We start from the raw sequence: 18,784 nt of genomic DNA on the forward strand, positions 1-18,784 counted from the left end.
TCCCAACCGATGTTGACAAAAATGCCTATGTTAGGGGAAAGTGTGCATAAAACTACAATTAACAACCGGTCCAAGCTCAAGGTTCTGGTTTTGGTGTTCAAAGCCCTGTACAGCTTGGAACCAGGATACCTGAAAGATCATCTTACCCCTTATATAACCAGTCGATCACTGCACTCTGCAGGTGAGGGCCTCCTACAGATACCATCTTATTCAGGAGGTCCATTTCATACACCATAGGAAGCGGACCTTTAGCGTTGTGGCACCTACCCTTTGGAATTCCCTTTAAACAGGCACCATCTCTGTTATCTTTTTGGCACCTACTGAAAACCTTCTTTCAACAAGCCATTTAATTAGAAATCTACTCGTAGTCTGCATCTGTTGGAACTGCTTTTTTTTTGTAATAATTTTTATTATTCAAATTTTCATAAAACAAACACAACAAAATCAAACAACAAAAATAAAAAGAAAAACTTGACTTCCGATTTGTTACAGATCAGCTATAAGTATATAATATATATCAAACCTGTCCCCTAAAACATACGAAATTCACTTTTTTCCATAGTCTATCTTAATTGATCGTCAAATCCCATTATCATTTCATTTTTTTCTTTCAACAAAAAGTCCAAAAGAGGCTTCCATTCCTTAAGAAATGTATCTGTCATTTTTTCTCTGAGAAGGCATGTCAATTTGTCCATCTCAACTAAGTCCATTAATTTCAATAGCCATTCTTCCATTGTTGGTATTGATTCCATTTTCCACTTTTGTGCATATAATAATCTTGCTGCCGTAATCATATATAATATTATTCTTCCATATTTCCATATAAAGGAATGGATTGTATTGAGGAACAAAAGATTATTGGATTTGGAGGGTCACAACCTGAAGTGGGGATGGCATGGATATCTATGGTATGATAAAGTAAAAGTTAATGTGGATTTTAATAATCATTTTATAAGACGTCCTTTGTTGAAAATATGGAATAAATATAAAACAAGGTTTTTTTCAAAAATACCACTATGTGTTTCAAGTCAAGAAGCATTTTATAGAAGAGAAATGGCTGGAAAAGAGAAATGGTTAACTTACCAAGAACTATTAGAAAATGTGCATGGAGAATATATAATGAAAGAGAGAGAACAACTAATAAAGGAAGGATATAGTTCTCAATGGTTTGCCTATTTACAATTGTTAGAAAGATACAAAATGGATAAGAAAATGTATGGGTTTGAAATAAATAAATCTGATTTTGAAATAGGTTTGTGTACAAATGATGAATGTATAATTGCAAAAATGTATAAATTTTTATTGAAAATGGACATGGAAGAAGAACAAGTAAAAGAGTGTATGGTAAAGTGGGCAAAAAAATTTGGTTATAATATACAAATGGATCAATGGGAAAATATGTGGAAAAAAGGTTTGAAATTTACATTATGCTATAATCTTAAAGAAAATTTTTATAAAATGATGTATCATTGGTACATGACTCCAGAAAAGTTGTCAAAAATGTATAGTAATGTTTCTAATGTATGTTGGAAATGTAAACAACAAGAAGGATCTTTTATCATATGTGGTGGTCGTGTAAACAGGCAAAATTATTTTGGGCACAGATAGGTAGGAGGATGCAAATTTTTTTAAAGATAAATATTCAGTCAAAGCCAGAATTTTTTTTATTGGGTTTTATGGATAAACAAAAGGGAAAGAAATATGGAACTGCTTTTTAAGATATTTTTAAGGGTTTTTTAAAGATGTTTTTAATATGCTTTTAAAGATGTTTTAATATATTTTAAAGTCTTTTTTAAAAAATGTTTTAGAGTGTTTTTAGTGTTTTTGTTTGGCGCCCTGGGCTCCTACTGGAAGGAAGAACAGGATATAAATTTATTATTATTATTAATAACAATATGTGAGTGGAAATAACATACAAAAATACATTATATGACAAGAAACCACTTGCAAAAATGTGTAAACTGCCTACAAAAATGTGTGTGTGGGGAGAAATTCACACTAAAATGTCAGAGAATTTTCATGAGGATTTTTTTTAAAAAAGAAAGTTGCAAATTGCTGTAGACATGTGGAGAACTGAATTTAAGACTGGAAAAATGAGAAACTGAGAGAACTGAAATTGACAGATCTTTCCATCCCTACGTCATGGTGAATATGAGATTTCCGGCATATAAATCATGGATTCTGCCACTGAGCTATGGCCGAGCACTAGAAGATTCTATGGCTACTGCTTAAATGTTTACAGTTCAAATTGGTCAACCCCAGGAGCTGGCTTTTAAATATATCTATATGAGCATAGCTAGAGAATTACACATACATGGGCAGGAAAAAGATGCATGATGTGGAAGAGCTGTGCCTTATTAATGTGCCCCAGTGACTTTTACACTGCAGGATGTGGGAAGTGGATCTCCACCTGAAGCATCATCCTGTGTTCTCTCTTACCCCCCTCCCTTTTGTTTGGCCTTGTCCCGATTTCCTTACTGTGGCAGGAGCCTCTTCAAGAGTTCCTTGCTATCATTTTCAGAATTTTGAGGCGTTTGGGGCATGGTGTATTCTAGATTGTCCATAATTTATATCCGTAGTCTAACACCCTCTCTTCTTTATTTCCTAGTTAGGTATTTAAAATGTCTCTTTTTAAAAAACAGGAATACGTGTCTATCAGGCTGTCCAAGTGATCCCTCTTCTACCTCCATTTCCTCCTCCTTCAGGCAAGACATTGTTGGAAATAATGGAGTTTTTCCCATCCTTGAAGTTACTTTGGGTCTTTTTTTTTTTCTGTTGACACTTGTCCAGAAAAGGTCACCCTCAGTCAACTGCCCAAAATTCTGTTTGCATCAGCTATATCATTACATGTGCTATTGAAGAATCTATTATTACCTCTGGCCCTCTGAACATTTATTCTGAGTATTATTAATTCTGAGTTTTTCACCAAGGAAAAAGATCACAAATTGTCCATGTTAAGAGTCCAACTCCCATCAGTCCCAGTTAGCAACACTAATGTCAGGGATGATGGGAGTTGTAGTCCAGTGCAAAATACATTTTGGCAGCTTTCAGAAGCCAGAGTATTGAATGTTTTGTTGATATTCCTACTCCTTAACAAACTGATTCAATCAACTATTTAGGCCCTTGTATGGAGGAGTCCTAGTCTAAGCACATTCATTAGTATGTATGTAAAACCCTGCACATCCTGGCCAAATGAATGGACAGTGGGTGAGGCAGAGCTGGTCCATGCAACCTCAAAAGGTCTTGCACCCCCTATCAATAGCCTTTTTAGTATCTAGTGACTGCACTCCTAATGGATGAGGATGTTTTTCAACTGTGCAGTTATGTACAGTCACATTCTGCCTTGTACTGTTTAACAAATGCACCTGATCTGTTGTGGAGTTGAGGTAACAGTACTTAGAGTGTTTTAAGTGGGGCCTTGAATATAATGTTTTGTGTTAATATTAATCAGAAAAATAATGGCATAGCCTGTTGTTTCTAAGGAGTCCTGGTTTCATTTTAAGATAACTGAAATGGTTGCTGCATTCATTCAGGGCTGGCAGTATCTCTTTCTGAAGTACTTTATTGTAATAGTAGGTTGCCAGGTGTCCAGTTTTTGCCCGGAGACTCTGGATTTTAGGGGTCCTCTTGGAGTGAGTCAACTTAATCTCCAGACCCTCAGCTTTCATTTTTTAAAAACAAGTTTCTAGGTGGTCTGGTTCACGAGATATACACCAAAACATCAGCCGCCACCATCCCACAACTTCTGTTAAATCAGCTCATAGCAGGCTGCTTTAACCCTGCCTTTTCATGTTTGTAGCCAATAAGTGAAGGTCATGGTTGAGATTTGTTGACCTCCAGGCAGTGCCTGTGAAGGTAGAGCAAACCATGTATGTTTTCTCTCTGTCAATTATTACTCACTGAAATTGGGTTGGCTGTCAAAGTGAGTTTATAGCAGCCCACAGGGTACACAAAAATGGGTAAAGAATCTTCTTACTCTTACTCATTTCTCAAACCTCTTTCTGAAGTGAAGGGTCAAATCTGTAAAGAAATTTGGAGCAACCATGTTAAAAGATAGAAGCAGGGCATTCCAGGAATGCTTTTGCCAGTCCTACTTGGGTATGGATATCTTTGCAGAGGATCCCTAGTCAAGCTTTACCAACAACACAATCCACCCTGGGCTCCTGCCGGGAGGAAGAGTGGGATATAAATCAAATAATAATAATAAATAAAATAATCCTAACCCTATCTACTCAGAAGTAAGTCCAGTTGAGTTCTATGGGGCTTAGTCCTTTAGTAAGTATGTTTAGAATTGCAGCCTTCTGGTGCATCCATCTTTACTGCTGAGTGCTCCCTTCTACCATCTCCACAACACTAGGCTCCTTTCTTCCAACAATGGCCTTCTGGTGACTGGGCTGGCCTGAGGGCACTTAAACCCTTCTTCCCAGAAGCAAGTAGGCTAGATTAAATGTTCCCTACCTAGTCTCCATCTTTTAGCAAAGATTTCTATCTTAATTTCCAACCAGATAAATGTTTAGTTTGAATTGTATGCTCCAACAACTGTTGTTGATGCTTAATGTATCATGCTTAATGACATCACTCCCACCCCTGTGACATCACTCGGGCCCACCCCTGTGACATCACTCGGGCATGCCCCTGAAATCTCAGGGTTTGAGATGTCTCTGACCTGGCAACCCTATGTAATAGCATTGCTAATTAGTCCCCGAATGTTTTGACACCCATTCAGCAGGAAAGCCATCAGGACCAGTACTCATTGACTCAATTGCTAATCTTAATTCATTATCTGTAATTGGTGCCACCAATAACAATTCATTTCTTCTTGCAGGGTTGGTTAATATAATTAATCAAAGAAATTAAAATAATTAACCAAAGAAAGATTATGAACCTTGCGCTGTAGCATATAATTCACAATAAGAACATATAAAACCATGTTATAATGTATAGTTTCTGTTAATGTCATCAATTTTTTTTAGTTTTTTATTATGGGAATTGAGTATTTATATTTAATTCATTTTAGCCAGTAAGCTAAAAGTCTCCCTATCTCCCTCACCCAAAGTCTTGCTTTAAGCAGTGTAGCATGCAGGCCACCTCCCCCCCCCCATTATTGTGTTGATATCAGTTTGTAAACTGACAATTCCCTTATTTTGGAAAAAGGTCACAACACTAATTTTGGATTTATTTTTGCTCCAAGTACTTTAATCATACGGCTCCTTTTTAATCTGCTACGAGATTATCATTTGGTTTTTCTCCAGAAAACATGCTATTTCTCACTTAATTATTTCACAGAATAATGGGACATTCAACATGAAACTTAAAGCTTCCATAAGCTTTCATTTTAAAAAACTGCCATGGCATCCCAATATCTGAATCTGGAGTATGTTCTAGTGGCTTTTTCTCCAAACAAACAGCAGCAAGGGTAAGGATGCTTGCATAAACATGGGAATTGTTTTGCTTCAAAGCTAAACTTAGCATATTACATGGCTATATTTTCTTTTTAAAGGGCCAGATTTTCACTGCAGATAAGCCAGTCATTTGGAGGAAATTTATTCTTGACCCCAAGGAACCAGGAAGGTGGTAATTTATAAACCTGCTCTAATTAAAATTCAGACATAGTCAGAAAGTATATGAAATACCAAAGTTTGAATCCAGGTACTAATATGGCTTTCCTTAATTGGACCTCAAGCCTCCAAGTTTGATTCTAGGTCTATTCAGTTGGAACTGGGCACTGTGGGAGGGTGAGCACAGAGGTGACATTACCATTCTAGTAATCTCTGTTTTGGAGAATGTATGTGTATTGTAATGTAAAAAAGCTTTCTCAAGAATGGAAAATGTCCATATAAGTTGGCTAGGTGTTTTGCAATGGATAAGGAATTGATGCCTTAAGGCAGTGCTTTTCAAATTTTCACCATCTGCATACAGATCTTTCCATTTGCCTTCTAAGCAACTATGTCACATTGCACAGGATACCAGGGAATGTTTGAGTGTAGGGGTAGCCAACATAGTGCCCTCCAGACGTTGTTGGACTTCAATTCCCATCAGTCTAGCCACCATGGTCAATGGTCAAGGATAATGGACATAGTAGTCCAACATTTGAAGAAAACTACATTGGCTACCCCTGTTCTGGCTCTCAGAATCTGTCCAGATCCCCACTGGTTGTTGTCAACCTATGTGATCTGAGAGTGCATCTTAGAACTCTCCCAATATTTCCCTCTAGCTGCACATGATAGGAGATCACAGTGTGAATTTAATATTTTTGTTGGCAGTTTTGACGAATGTCCACAATTTTACAAGCCTTTTCACATCATAGAATGCATTTTTACATGTTATTTTGACTCATACATTCATTTTGATGCACTTTCCCCAAATATATGCATTTTGTCAACATCAAATAAGTGCAAATTTTAAAGGATGGCTGGGTTTCAGTTCTCATATTGTTTCAGAAACTGCAAAAATGATAGATTCAGCTTGAAATGTGAACTGTATTTAAATTCTTGTCCATCCCTACTTGGAATACATTGAGGTGTAGACAAGAATATGAACCAAGCAACTTTTGTGAAGAGTGGGATTAATTATATGAGGCAATTCACTAACACACAGAGGAGGAAATGAATTGGTTTTTGGGGGGAGGGGAAAGAACAAGCAAGAGACCTTTGGCCTACAAGCTAAAAAAAAAACGTAACAGCCAAGGACACCATGGGAGAAGGGCAGAAAACATGATTTGATTTGAACTAGCCACCCACATCTTCAAGTGTAGTTCTTGAGTATCATTTCACTACAATTTCCTCACACAAGAAAAGTTTTTAAATGATAGACAGATAAAAATGTTTAGGAAAGAAATCTAATATACAGTAAAATAAAACTCAGTCTAAAATCTGACATGGCCATTAGAAAAAATTACTCTCTTTTCAAGCTTTGTCTTTGGGATTTTCAGAACAAATCTTCATTGTTGCTGCTGAGGAGGATTGGATAAGCTGTTCCTATGTACAGTCCATGGCGATAAACAACAATCTCCAGTTCATACTCCTCTATTCTCACCCTCTGACGTGTAACTTTTTCATTTGATTGCAGAAAAATGATTGTATAAAGGGCAAATTCAAACTCAGGGCTGACACCAATAAAGATGCTCCCTACAGGCTTTACATGTCCCTTCCAGCTGAACTGAAGGCTTAACACCTGGTCATCCTCATCAGGCTGAAAACAAATATATAACACATTAGAATAGACATACATATAAAATTATGACTGAATCAAACCAACAGAACTTCCGGAGCAAGTGAAGTAAGCAGCTGATGCACTGTGGAAAGTGTTAAGTCATGATTTCTCAGCTGAGTAGTCTGAATATGGCAGAAGAATGCATTTGCTCAAATGAGGCAGAGATAGGAGAGGTGGGATGGTGGCTGGGAGAGCCATTTCTGGCCATTGAGTATGCTGGCTCGGGCTGGTGGGAACTGGAGTCCAGCAACATCAGGAGAGCCACAGATTAGCCAGCCCTGCCTTACATAAAGTCCTTAAGTGAAGAACCTTCCAGGAGTAGGGAAGGATTTGCCTGATCTATGGTTTAGTAACTTCCCAAAAGAATAAAGCTTAGAGATACGAAATTAATGGAAATATTGAAGCCATGGAGGGAGAGGGGATCACAGAAATTAAGGAGAAATACATGCAAATGACGTGTATCATATAAAATTCACAGCACGTAACAAAAATATTTGTTGGTAGAGTTGTGAAATTTAAGAGTACAAATATTAAAACTATAATTACAAATATACCTAGTCTCAGAGGTTAAGCTCCTGCTTAATCCTAAGCATATCTTACTTTTTGCCAGTTGAATAAATGAAGGAAATGTCCCAAAATAAATAAACATTCCAAATTAAATAGAACTCTATAGACAAGCCCTTGTTGTATTGAACTCAGTGTGATTTGCTTCTGAGTGACATGAATAGAAGCTACCTGCAAGCACCTATAGTTAATAACTGTTGAGAATCCTAAGTCATATTTATTGATATTGCACTCTATCTCCATAAATATATCCTTGATAATACAAGCATAACTCGGGATTTCACTAACCAGTGTGTGAAAGAGCTAAAGCCTCAGATCCTAACCTTTAATTTTTTGCTTCATGAATTTCACAAAATGGAAAATTTATATGAGTTAAAAGAAGCTTCTCAAGTTTTTCAAGTTATCTGTTCCTTGATGAAGTATATGTTTTCAAATATTCATCAGCTGATTTCACTTGATGCAAAAGACTGAGGAATCTGATGTGAGCATGGATCATGAGGAATCAGGCAGGATGCTTGGTAGACTGGATCAAACACCTGAAGATATTAGAAGTACTTTTCCAATATCAAGTCCTATGAGTGTTGCTTATTTGCTGATAGATATACATAGATGATTTGTACACATAAGCAGTTGCAGAATAGACTATATTAGACATAAACAAAAAATATTATTATTATTTATTAAATTTATATCCTGCCCTTCCTCCCAAAAGAGCTCAGGGCAGCAAACAATATCAACAAAACAATTTAACCAAAAAGAAAGAAAAGCATTCTAAAACAAATTTTATTTTCTTACCCTGCTTTTGTTTTTCCTGGCTACATAGCCCTTGTAATCAATGTGTTTCAGTTTTTCTTGAAGGTAAAACTGCACCCAGTTGTGCAGACCCAGGATCTCATGGCCTCGTTTAGTTTCCCCAACAAACACATGTTCAAATCCACAGGAGTCAGGTCTGCAAAGAAAACCAGTTGGGATTTTTTTGCGGGGGTGGAGAGAATAGTGTCATTTATTTAGTGCAAAGTCAAAAATCCCTTTCTCTTTGTAAAAATTAAAAACAATAATAAAACCCCAAACAACTTTTGATAAGGCTGGATACAAATTGGAGGCGGGGGCAAGGGCAGAGAGAGGCTAACTGAGGGAAGAATGAGACACATGGCCACAGACTGTGTTTTGCCTTGCTCATCCTCCTCTGCAGGTATTCATTTTTCAAACCAATTTAAAATATATTTTTTTACTAAATTCTTCAGTCCACCCATTAAAGTCAGGTGCAAAATAGTGACTCAGGCAAACTGATTTCCACTAAGATTTAAGGAACAGGGTGCCTCTGACATATGCTAAGCCCAGAAATTAGAGATCAGAACTAGCAACAAGCTCATAATCCTTTCACACAAAACTCCACTCAAACTTTCCCACCAGACGTTGTTTCAAAAGCTTAATTTAGGAAGGAAATCCTTTTATAGTTTTGCTGTGGTCAGCCAATTGGGAGTCAGAACACCTGGACCTTGCTGATCCATTGCAAATCATCCAGAGATATCAATGTACCTTCTGCTCACCCCTGGTTTAGATACACTGGGAAAACATAATTATCCTATAACATGTTATCAACAGTTCAAGATTAATCACACCAACTTCAGTATGAAATAGCTGACAATGTTCTATACTGTGCCTTGGTGTTTGTACATTCACATGTAGGTACTAGGGTTGCCAGGTCAGAAGCATCACAAAACCTGAGATTTTAGGGGTGGGCCCGAGTGTTGTCACAGGGCGGGCCCGAGTGATGTCATTAAGCATGATACATTAAGCATCAATCACAGTTGCTTGGAGCGTACAATTAGAAAAAATATCTGACTGGAAATTAAGCTAGACATCTTAGCTAAAAGATGGAGCCTGGGTAGGGAACATTTAATCTAGCCTACTTGCTTTCGGCAAGAAGGGTTTAAGTGCCTTCAGGCCAGGCCAGTCACCAGAAGGTCATTGTAGGAAGAAAGGAGCCTAGTGTTGTGGAGATGTTAGGTGGGAGCATTCAGGAGTAAAGATGGATGCCCCTGAAGGCTGCAATTCTAAACACATGTACTAAGGGACTAAACCCCCATAGAACTCAACAGGACTGACTTCTGAGTAGATATAGTTTGGATTGTGCTGTTGGTAAAGCTTGACTAGGGATCCTCTGCAAAGACATCCATATCCAAGCAGGGTTGGCAACCCCCTGCCTGGAATGCCCTGCCCTTATCTTTTAATGTGGCTGCTCCAAACTTCTTTACAGCTTTGACCCTTCACATCAGAAAGAGGTCCAAGAAATGAGTAAGATTCTCTATCCTTTCTGTCTGCATAGATGCCCTCATCCTTCCCCTGCACCCAGCAGAAGCTCTGGGCCAGGCGGGTCGCAGTGGCATCTCATAGAAGACACCCTACCCTTTCCTGGGGTGTATGATTTGTCCTGTCCCAGAGCAGAGTTTGGGGTGGGCACCCCCATTTACTTATTTTTTTCTATGTGGTTTTTGTCCATTTTGATTTTGCATAGATGCGTGCCCTGCACCCAGCAGAAGCTCTGGGCCAGGTGGGATGCAGTGGCATCTCATAGAGGACACACTCCCCTTTCATGGGGTGTATGATTTGTCCTGGTCTAAAGCAGATTTTGGGGTGGGCACCCCCAATTACTTAATTTCTTCTACGTGTTTTTGTCCATTTTGATTTTGCATAGATGCCCTCCTCCGTCCCCTGCACCCAGCAGAAGCTCTGGGCCAGGCGGGACGCAGTGGCATCTCATAGAGGACACCCTCCCCTTTCCTGGGGTATAAGATTTGTCCTGTCCCAGAACAGATTTTGGGGTGGGCACCCCCAGTTACTTATTTTTTATGATGTTATGACATCATTATGTATTTATGATAATATCAGAAGCCTGATAATGTTGATTGCATAAATGTATTGTTATTCTTGATGGGGAGAGTCCCCCGATCACAGTGATATATCATACAGGGTACCCCAACATATATTTTGGGGTTCAGAGACATGTTACGTTTGGTTTGAAGTTGCTGTAGTTGTCAACTCTTCTTTTTTAGTGTTTTGAACTTTCAAGCAAACAAGCAACTGGGAACTAGGAACCAACTTCAGCGTCGTATCAGTTAAATAGATTAAACAGTCACGGGGGGCGGCTGACATTTTGGTGTATATCTCGGGAACCAGACCACCTAGAAACTTAATTTTTTTTTAATTGAAGCTGAGAGTCTGGAGATTAAGGGGTACTAGCCGGAGAGCCAGAGGGGCCCCCCAAAAACCGGGCACTCTGGCTGAAAACTGGAGACCTGGTAACTCTAGTAAGTACATATGCATTAGATGCAGTGCTGTTCAACCAATGGTTTTTCAATGAATGTCAGTGAGAGGGAAAACACTGCCTAGAGACAAGATGCACCATTCTCCACTCAGAGACTTAACCTCTCTGTGGGTGATTCGATCATTAGGAACATAGACAGTGGGGTGTGTGATGGGCGTGTAGACCGCAAGGTGTTTTGCCTGCCTGGTGCGAAGGTTGCGGATATCGCCCGTCGTTTAGATAGTTTGGTAGACAGTGCAGGGAAGGAGTCAGTGGTCGTGGTGCACGTTGGCACCAACGACATGGGGAAATGCAGCCGTGAGGTCCTGGAAGCAAAATTTAGGTTGCTAGGTAGGATGCTGAAAGCCAGGACCTCCAAGGTGGCTTTCTCTGAAATGCTACCGGTTCCACGCGCAGGACCAGCCAGACAGGCCCAGCTTCGCAGTCTCAATGCGTGGATGAGACGATGGTGTCGGGTGGAAGGGTTTGGATTTGTTAGGCACTGGGGAACATTTTGGGACAAGCCGGGCCTGTACAAAAGGAACGGGCTCCACTTGAACCAGAATGGAACCAGACTGCTGGCACTTAAAATTAAAAAGGTAGCAGAGCAGCTTTTAAACTGACTGAGGGGGGAAACCCGACAGGAGCTGAGAAAGGTCCGGTTCGGAATAAACCTCCCCCCTGGGATAAAAACCAAAGAAATGATGAAATGTTAAAAGGGGTAGGCCTAGAAGTAGGCATTGTGAGAGCAGAGGCACAGGATATAAATTCAGAAGAGCAAAATTACCACAGGCCTAACCACAAGTGCCAAAGACACTTGAAGAGAGACACTGCTTACAAGTGCCTGTACGCTAATGCTAGGAGCCTGCGAACCAAGATGGGAGAACTGGAGTGCTTGGTCTTAGAGAAGAGCATTGATATAGTGAGCATAATGGAGACCTGGTGGAATGGAGAAAAACAGTGGGATATGGTTATCCCTGGATATAAACTATATCGGAAGGACAGGGAAGGACGTATTGGTGGCGGAGTCGCTCTATACGTGAAAGAAGGCATTGAATCCAGCAAGCTCGAAACCCCAAAAGAGGCAGACTCCTCCACAGAATCGTTGTGGGTGGTGATACCGTGCCCCAGGAGGGACTTAATACTGGGAACGATCTATCGTCCCCCTGATCAAAATGCTCAGGGAGACCTTGAGATGAGATATGAAATTGAGGAAGCATCCAAACTAGGAAATGTGGTAGTAATGGGTGACTTCAACTACCCGGACATAGACTGGCTGCATATGTGTTCTAGTCATGACAAAGAAGCAAAGTTTCTAGATATTCTAAATGACTATTCCCTAGATCAGTTGGTCATGGAACCGACCAGAGGGACGGCAACCCTGGACTTAATCCTCAGTGGGGACCGGGACCTGGTGCGAGATGTAAGTGTTGTTGAACCAATTGGGAGCAGTGACCACAGTGCTATTAAATTAAACATACATGTAACTGGCCAATTGCCACAAAAATCCAACACGGTCACATTTGACTTCAAAAGAGGAAACTTCACAAAAATGAGGGGATTGGTAAAAAGAAAGCTGAAAAACAAAGTCCAGAGGGTCACATCACTCGAAAATGCTTGGAAGTTGTTTAAAAACACTATATTAGAAGCTCAACTGGAGTGCATACCGCAGATCAGAAAAGGTACCGCCAGGGCCAAGAAGATGCCAGCATGGTTAACGAGCAAAATCAAGGAAGCTCTTAGAGGCAAAAAGTCTTCCTTCAGAAAATGGAAGTCTTGTCCAAATGAAGAAAATAAAAAAGAACACAAACTCTGGCAAAAGAAATGCAAGAAGACAATAAGGGATGCTAAAAAAGAATTTGAGGAGCACATTGCTAAGAACATAAAAACCAACAACAAAAAATTCTATAAATACATTCAAAGCAGGAGACCATCTAGGGAGACAATTGGACCCTTGGATGATAAGGGAGTCAAAGGTGTACTAAAGAACGATAAGGAGATTGCAGAGAAGCTAAATGAATTCTTTGCATCTGTCTTCACAGTGGAAGATATAGGGCAGATCCCTGAACCTGAACTAACATTTGCAGGAAGGGATTCTGAGGAACTAAGACAAATAGTGGTAACGAGAGAGGAAGTTCTAAGCTTAATGGACAATATAAAAACTGACAAATCACCGGGCCCAGATGGCATCCACCCGAGGGTTCTCAAAGAACTCAAATGTGAAATTGCTGATCTGCTAACTAAAATATGTAACTTGTCCCTTGGGTCCTCCTCCGTGCCTGAGGACTGGAAAGTGGCAAATGTAACGCCAATCTTCAAAAAGGGATCCAGAGGGGATCCCGGAAATTACAGGCCAGTTAGCTTAACTTCTGTCCCTGGAAAACTGGTAGAAAGTATTATTAAAGCTAGATTAACTAAGCACATAGAAGAACAAGCCTTGCTGAAGCAGAGCCAGCATGGCTTCTGTAAGGGAAAGTCCTGTCTCAGTAACCTATTAGAATTCTTTGAGAGTGTCAACAAGCATATAGATAGAGGTGATCCAGTGGACATAGTGTACTTAGACTTTCAAAAAGCGTTTGACAAGGTACCTCACCAAAGGCTTCTGAGGAAGCTTAGCAGTCATGGAATAAGAGGAGAGGTCCTCTTGTGGATAAGGAATTGGTTAAGAAGCAGAATGCAGAGAGTAGGAATAAATGGACAGTTCTCCCAATGGAGGGCTGTAGAAAGTGGAGTCCCTCAAGGATCGGTATTGGGACCTGTACTTTTCAACTTGTTCATTAATGACCTAGAATTAGGAGTGAGCAGTGAAGTGGTCAAGTTTGCTGACGACACTAAATTGTTCAGGGTTGTTAAAACAAAAAGGGATTGCGAAGAGCTCCAAAAAGATCTCTCCAAACTGAGTGAATGGGCGGAAAAATGGCAAATGCAATTCAATATAAACAAGTGTAAAATTATGCATATTGGAGCAAAAAATCTGAATTTCACATATACGCTCATGGGGTCTGAACTGGCGGTGACCGACCAAGAGAGAGACCTCGGGGTTGTGGTGGACAGCACGATGAAAATGTCGACCCAGTGTGCGGCAGCTGTGAAAAAGGCAAATTCCATGCTAGTGATAATTAGGAAAGGTATTGAAAATAAAACAGCCGATATCATAATGCCGTTGTATAAATCTATGGTGCGGCCGCATTTGGAATACTGTGTACAGTTCTGGTCGCCTCATCTCAGAATGGATATTATAGAGTTGGAAAAGGTTCAGAAGAGGGCAACCAGAATGATCAAGGGGATGGAGCGACTCCCTTACGAGGAAAGGTTGCAGCATTTGGGGCTTTTTAGTTTAGAGAAAAGGCGGGTCAGAGGAGACATGATAGAAGTGTATAAAATTATGCATGGCATTGAGAAAGTGGATAGAGAAAAGTTCTTCTCCCTCTCTCATAATACTAGAACTCGTGGACATTCAAAGAAGCTGAATGTTGGAAGATTCAGGACAGACAAAAGGAAGTACTTCTTTACTCAGCGCATAGTTAAACTATGGAATTTGCTCCCACAAGATGCAGTAATGGCCACCAGCTTGGATGGCTTTAAAAGAAGATTGGACAAATTCATGGAGGACAGGGCTATCAATGGCTACTAGCCATGATGGCTGTGCTCTGCCACCCTAGTCAGAGGCAGCATGCTTCTGAAAACCAGTTGCCGGAAGCCTCAGGAGGGGAGAGTGTTCTTGCACTCGGGTCCTGCTTGCGGGCTTCCCCCAGGCACCTGGTAGGCCACTGTGAGAACAGGATGCTGGACTAGATGGGCCACTGGCCTGATCCAGCAGGCTCTTCTTATGTTCTTATGTTCTCTACAAACTGTGAGGAGTGGACTGAAATTGCAACTGTAGCAATTTATCTAACTTTGTTTTAGAAAAGCAATCCTCACCATAAGACAAAATAGGAACAATAATTTGCCAGGGACAGGTACCACACACAGGGCCTGCCCCTAGTAAATAGAGATGATTTGAATGTATTAGCTTGTACAGAAGTAGTAACTGGATAATTTGGTCTTCTTGGGCCAAGTTAATGTAAGACGACATAAAATAAGACAAGGGGGGCAGTGTGGTGCAGCAGAGTAAGTATTCGGTTTGAATGCAAGAAATGCAGCTTCAAATCTCTATGAACACAAAAGAACATATGAAGAACCCTGTTGAATCAGACCAATAATTCATCCTGTTACCACACTGGTCACCCAGTTGCTTCTGGTAAGTCCACAAGCATTGCATGAAAGCAATAGTCTTCTGTTATTGCTTCCAACAGTTGATTGTCAGTGGCATGGGTGACTTTGAGCAAATCATTGTGTCTCAGCAAAGATTAATATCTTTCCATTGGCTGTATTTTCTTACTCTTCAGATCCAAGTTGAAATGTATATACAATATGTGGATATACACATTGTATATTACATATTTCAAGCGAACATACAAACTTATTAAAAAATTAGCCATACCCTTTTCCTCTTTCCCTAGAGTAGAGGTGAAACCAAATAACATAAAGTTGAGACTTGAAATCCTTAAGATCCGGTTTTGCCCAGTTTTTTTTAACTAAATATTGATGAGTAAGCTGTAAGAGATGAAAAAAAATAGGTTTTAGGGCATGTGCAGAGTTTCCTACAGAAGAAAGATTTAAAGAGTTTCCAGAAAGGCAAGACTGAGAGTGAAGTCTCACACATTTATGGAGATCTGAGATCAGTAAAAACCAGCCCCTTAGTAGAGATAGATTGTTTGGCACAATTATGAGACCCAGTCCATCTCTAATGTCAGTAGTCCCTGTAGCTAATGAGAAATTTAGTTAGAGGCTGGTTCCATCTTCTTCACATGTCAAAAGATATAACCAGTTCTAACTAGATGCAGCATTGTAAAAAAAAAGAACTTAACTGCTGGATGTTTATTCAAATATATGTGGTCATTCAGGTTTCACAGGATGGGTGGATGGGGATCCAAATTTCCAGACACTCTAGGTGCCTCAAAGTATAGGAGTTCATAACACTACTGTACTCACTTTCATCACTTCAGTTCCTAGCACTGCATCAAGAAAATGATTGTTTTCAGCCATTTCCTGTGGGGTCACCAGCTCTGCCACACCTGTTGATGTCTCATAGTTGTCCAGCAGTGAACTAAAGGCTATAAGAAGAAATATAACCTTCAAATTAATTCAATACAGTATGTAGAAAGAGAGAGAGATTTAGTTTTTGTTACTTAATCAGTAGATGCAGAGTTGGACTGAGATCTGGGTTCAAGTACCAATTTGGGTACTAGGGGCAGGCCCTGTGTGTGGTACCTGTCCCTGGCAAATTATTGTTCCTATTTTGTCTTATGGTGAGGATTGCTTTTCTAAAACAAAGAAACTCAGTCTCATGCCACTTGCACAAAGTAAAAAGTTCTCCTGTAGGTTGCACTGGCTACTGCCAGCAGAAAAGAAGTTGGGTTCTTCGGGTTATGGTTACAGACTTTAAATGCTATCATAAGGATAGTGCATCACTTCTGTACCGCACTCAGCACACTATTATTTGTCCTGAATTATTCTGTGGACAAGATGCCCAAATATTTCAATTCAGATACAGTGCCCATGATTCAGCATTCTACAGAAATACACAGAATATGGGAGACATACAGCTGAAGTGAAAGGAATGGGGATCGGCTGACTTAGCGTATTTCCTCCTCTCCCTATTCTGAGCCTCACAGGTAGTGCCTGATAGTACATTTCTTGCATCCTATGACCCTCAATTCCCCATGCATACTACACAGACCAGGGACAGAAGTCGTTCCACTTACAAGCCAAAAATAAAAATTATAAAAGGGAGACTGGGAACCAATTGCTCCACAGCAAAGAGATATTTGACTCCCTCCCACTGAATTCAACTAGATTTAAAAATATATTTATCTTTAGCTGGGTAGTTAGCAGTTCCTGTACCAGAAATACTTCACATTTCGTGAAGGTTTTGCTATTTATCTTTAATACAGAAAAGGGTACACTTTATTCTACCAAAAAGAAACAACTTATTTTATTTTCTGTTGTTGGTGTTTGGCATCTTTTCAGTGTTTTCCCACTGTGCATGTCAGCTGGTTTCTTGTGAGAAGTCAGCATCCACCCTCCCCCTCCCTCAAAAAAGTTTGTTTGTGGGAAAATAAGATCAAGTGGTCTGTTGACTGGAATAAACCATTAAGCTATTTGAAACAGTGAATGTGTTTCATAACACGCAAATCTCATGAGTATTTTCCTGCCAAAACCAAATACACTTCTATTTGCTGAATATTTCAGTGATTCTCCTAATTCATCACTCTCTGGACACAATTAAGCAACAAACTTACATTGGTTTTATTTATACCATTTTAATTGACACAGTTACCCCCACCCCACGCTCAAAAAATAATCCTGGGAATTATTGTTTGGCAGTCTGGGCAATTTTGTAGCTCCCTTTCACTTTGTGTCTGGGTTTCTGTTAATAAAGATCAACATAAAATATATCCCTCTTATGGAATAATGGCATGCAATTTAATCTCAAGGAAGAGGCCATACTTGAATAAGTTTCTGTGTTCTTCAGACGTCCTTCATTTACACTGCAAAACAAAGGTTCGGATGCACTGTCCCTGGACACATTACTACCCCGAGGAACAAAGTCAGCTTTCCCCTGGAATCAAAATGGGGAGTTATTCACAGATGTGGAATGGGCTGAAGCTGTGTGATGTTCTAGGAAAGCAAGCCAGCTGAAAAAGAGAACATCGTAGAGGATGCCCTTTTCATATTGGCCATCAGACAGCACCAATCACCTGTGGGTGGAATAGGGTTAAAACATAAAGGACACCAGTTTGAATGGATCATTCTACTCTTTACAGGGACATCCTAGCCCATCCCACCCCTACCTAATATATTATCAGATCTGTTAGGTATGAAAATTTGTGACAACACAGATTATCTCTTAAGTGGGGGCAGCACTGGGCAGTACATGGATTTCATCTCAGTAACTCCTGAACAATTGAGAGCACCAGTGTAGTGCTGTGCTTACATCCTCTACTAAATTGAGGCTTTCCTGTTTGGGATGTGAATCACATTTTCAATTCCTCTGATTAGTTTTCAGTTTCATACGATAGTTTCTTCAAATCCCAAACTTGGTGTGGCACAAATACCAGATTGAATTTGGGACCTTCTTCATGCAAAGCAGATGCTCTATCTCTGAGCTATGGGTGGGAGGCGGGGGTTGGAGCAGGGCAAAAAGAAAGAGAAGGGTATGATTCTTGTCCACTTTTGGCTCTGCTCTGAACACTGCTTGCTTCCTCCACTGGCTCCAGTTATCAATGAACTTTCCTCCTGGGTCAACAGTGCTTCATAGAAAATAATGTAAAGTACAGACAACTCCACATATCACTTATATAGGTCTACTCGTAGGTTTTACTTACATGTTCCCCATATGTCAAGTAGCCCAGGCCCTGACAGCCATACCTGCAGCACAGATGTCCGGAGTGACACAGCATTTAATAGTTTAGCTATATGTGTAAAGTTGTCATCCCTTCACAAGTTGACGCTGTATGCATAGACATCAGCGGCTAAGACTTCACAAAAGGGCTATTGAATCTTGTGGTTTCACCCACTGGCTTCAACCCCCTGTGTACTTTCTTCATGGGTAGACAGTGCTTCATACAAAAGAACATCCAAGATACCGACAACACA

General features: G+C 40.0%; 1 protein-coding gene across 4 annotated transcripts in view; it reads right to left on the reverse strand.

The window, feature by feature from the left end:
• Positions 1-1,307: 1,307 nt before the first annotated feature.
• Positions 1,308-18,784, reverse strand: part of LOC133363153 (poly(U)-specific endoribonuclease-A-like) — a 52,775-nt gene continuing 35,298 nt past the window's right edge. For 2 of the 4 annotated variants that reach the window (XM_061582324.1, XM_061582323.1), the window contains 5 exons: positions 17,636-17,747; positions 16,118-16,239; positions 15,567-15,679; positions 8,572-8,725; positions 1,308-7,191 (listed from right to left, as the gene is read on the reverse strand). In XM_061582324.1, the coding sequence (XP_061438308.1) occupies positions 6,928-7,191; positions 8,572-8,725; positions 15,567-15,679; positions 16,118-16,239; positions 17,636-17,747 (765 nt within the window). In that variant the 3' untranslated portion in view covers positions 1,308-6,927. Of the gene's footprint in view, positions 7,192-8,571; positions 8,726-15,566; positions 15,680-16,117; positions 16,240-17,635; positions 17,824-18,784 lie in introns of those variants that run through there. The other 2 variants (XR_009757598.1, XR_009757600.1) reach the window with 2 other exon arrangements.

Source organism: Rhineura floridana, chromosome 8, assembly GCF_030035675.1.
Source record: "Rhineura floridana isolate rRhiFlo1 chromosome 8, rRhiFlo1.hap2, whole genome shotgun sequence".
Classification (NCBI taxonomy): domain Eukaryota; kingdom Metazoa; phylum Chordata; class Lepidosauria; order Squamata; family Rhineuridae; genus Rhineura; species Rhineura floridana.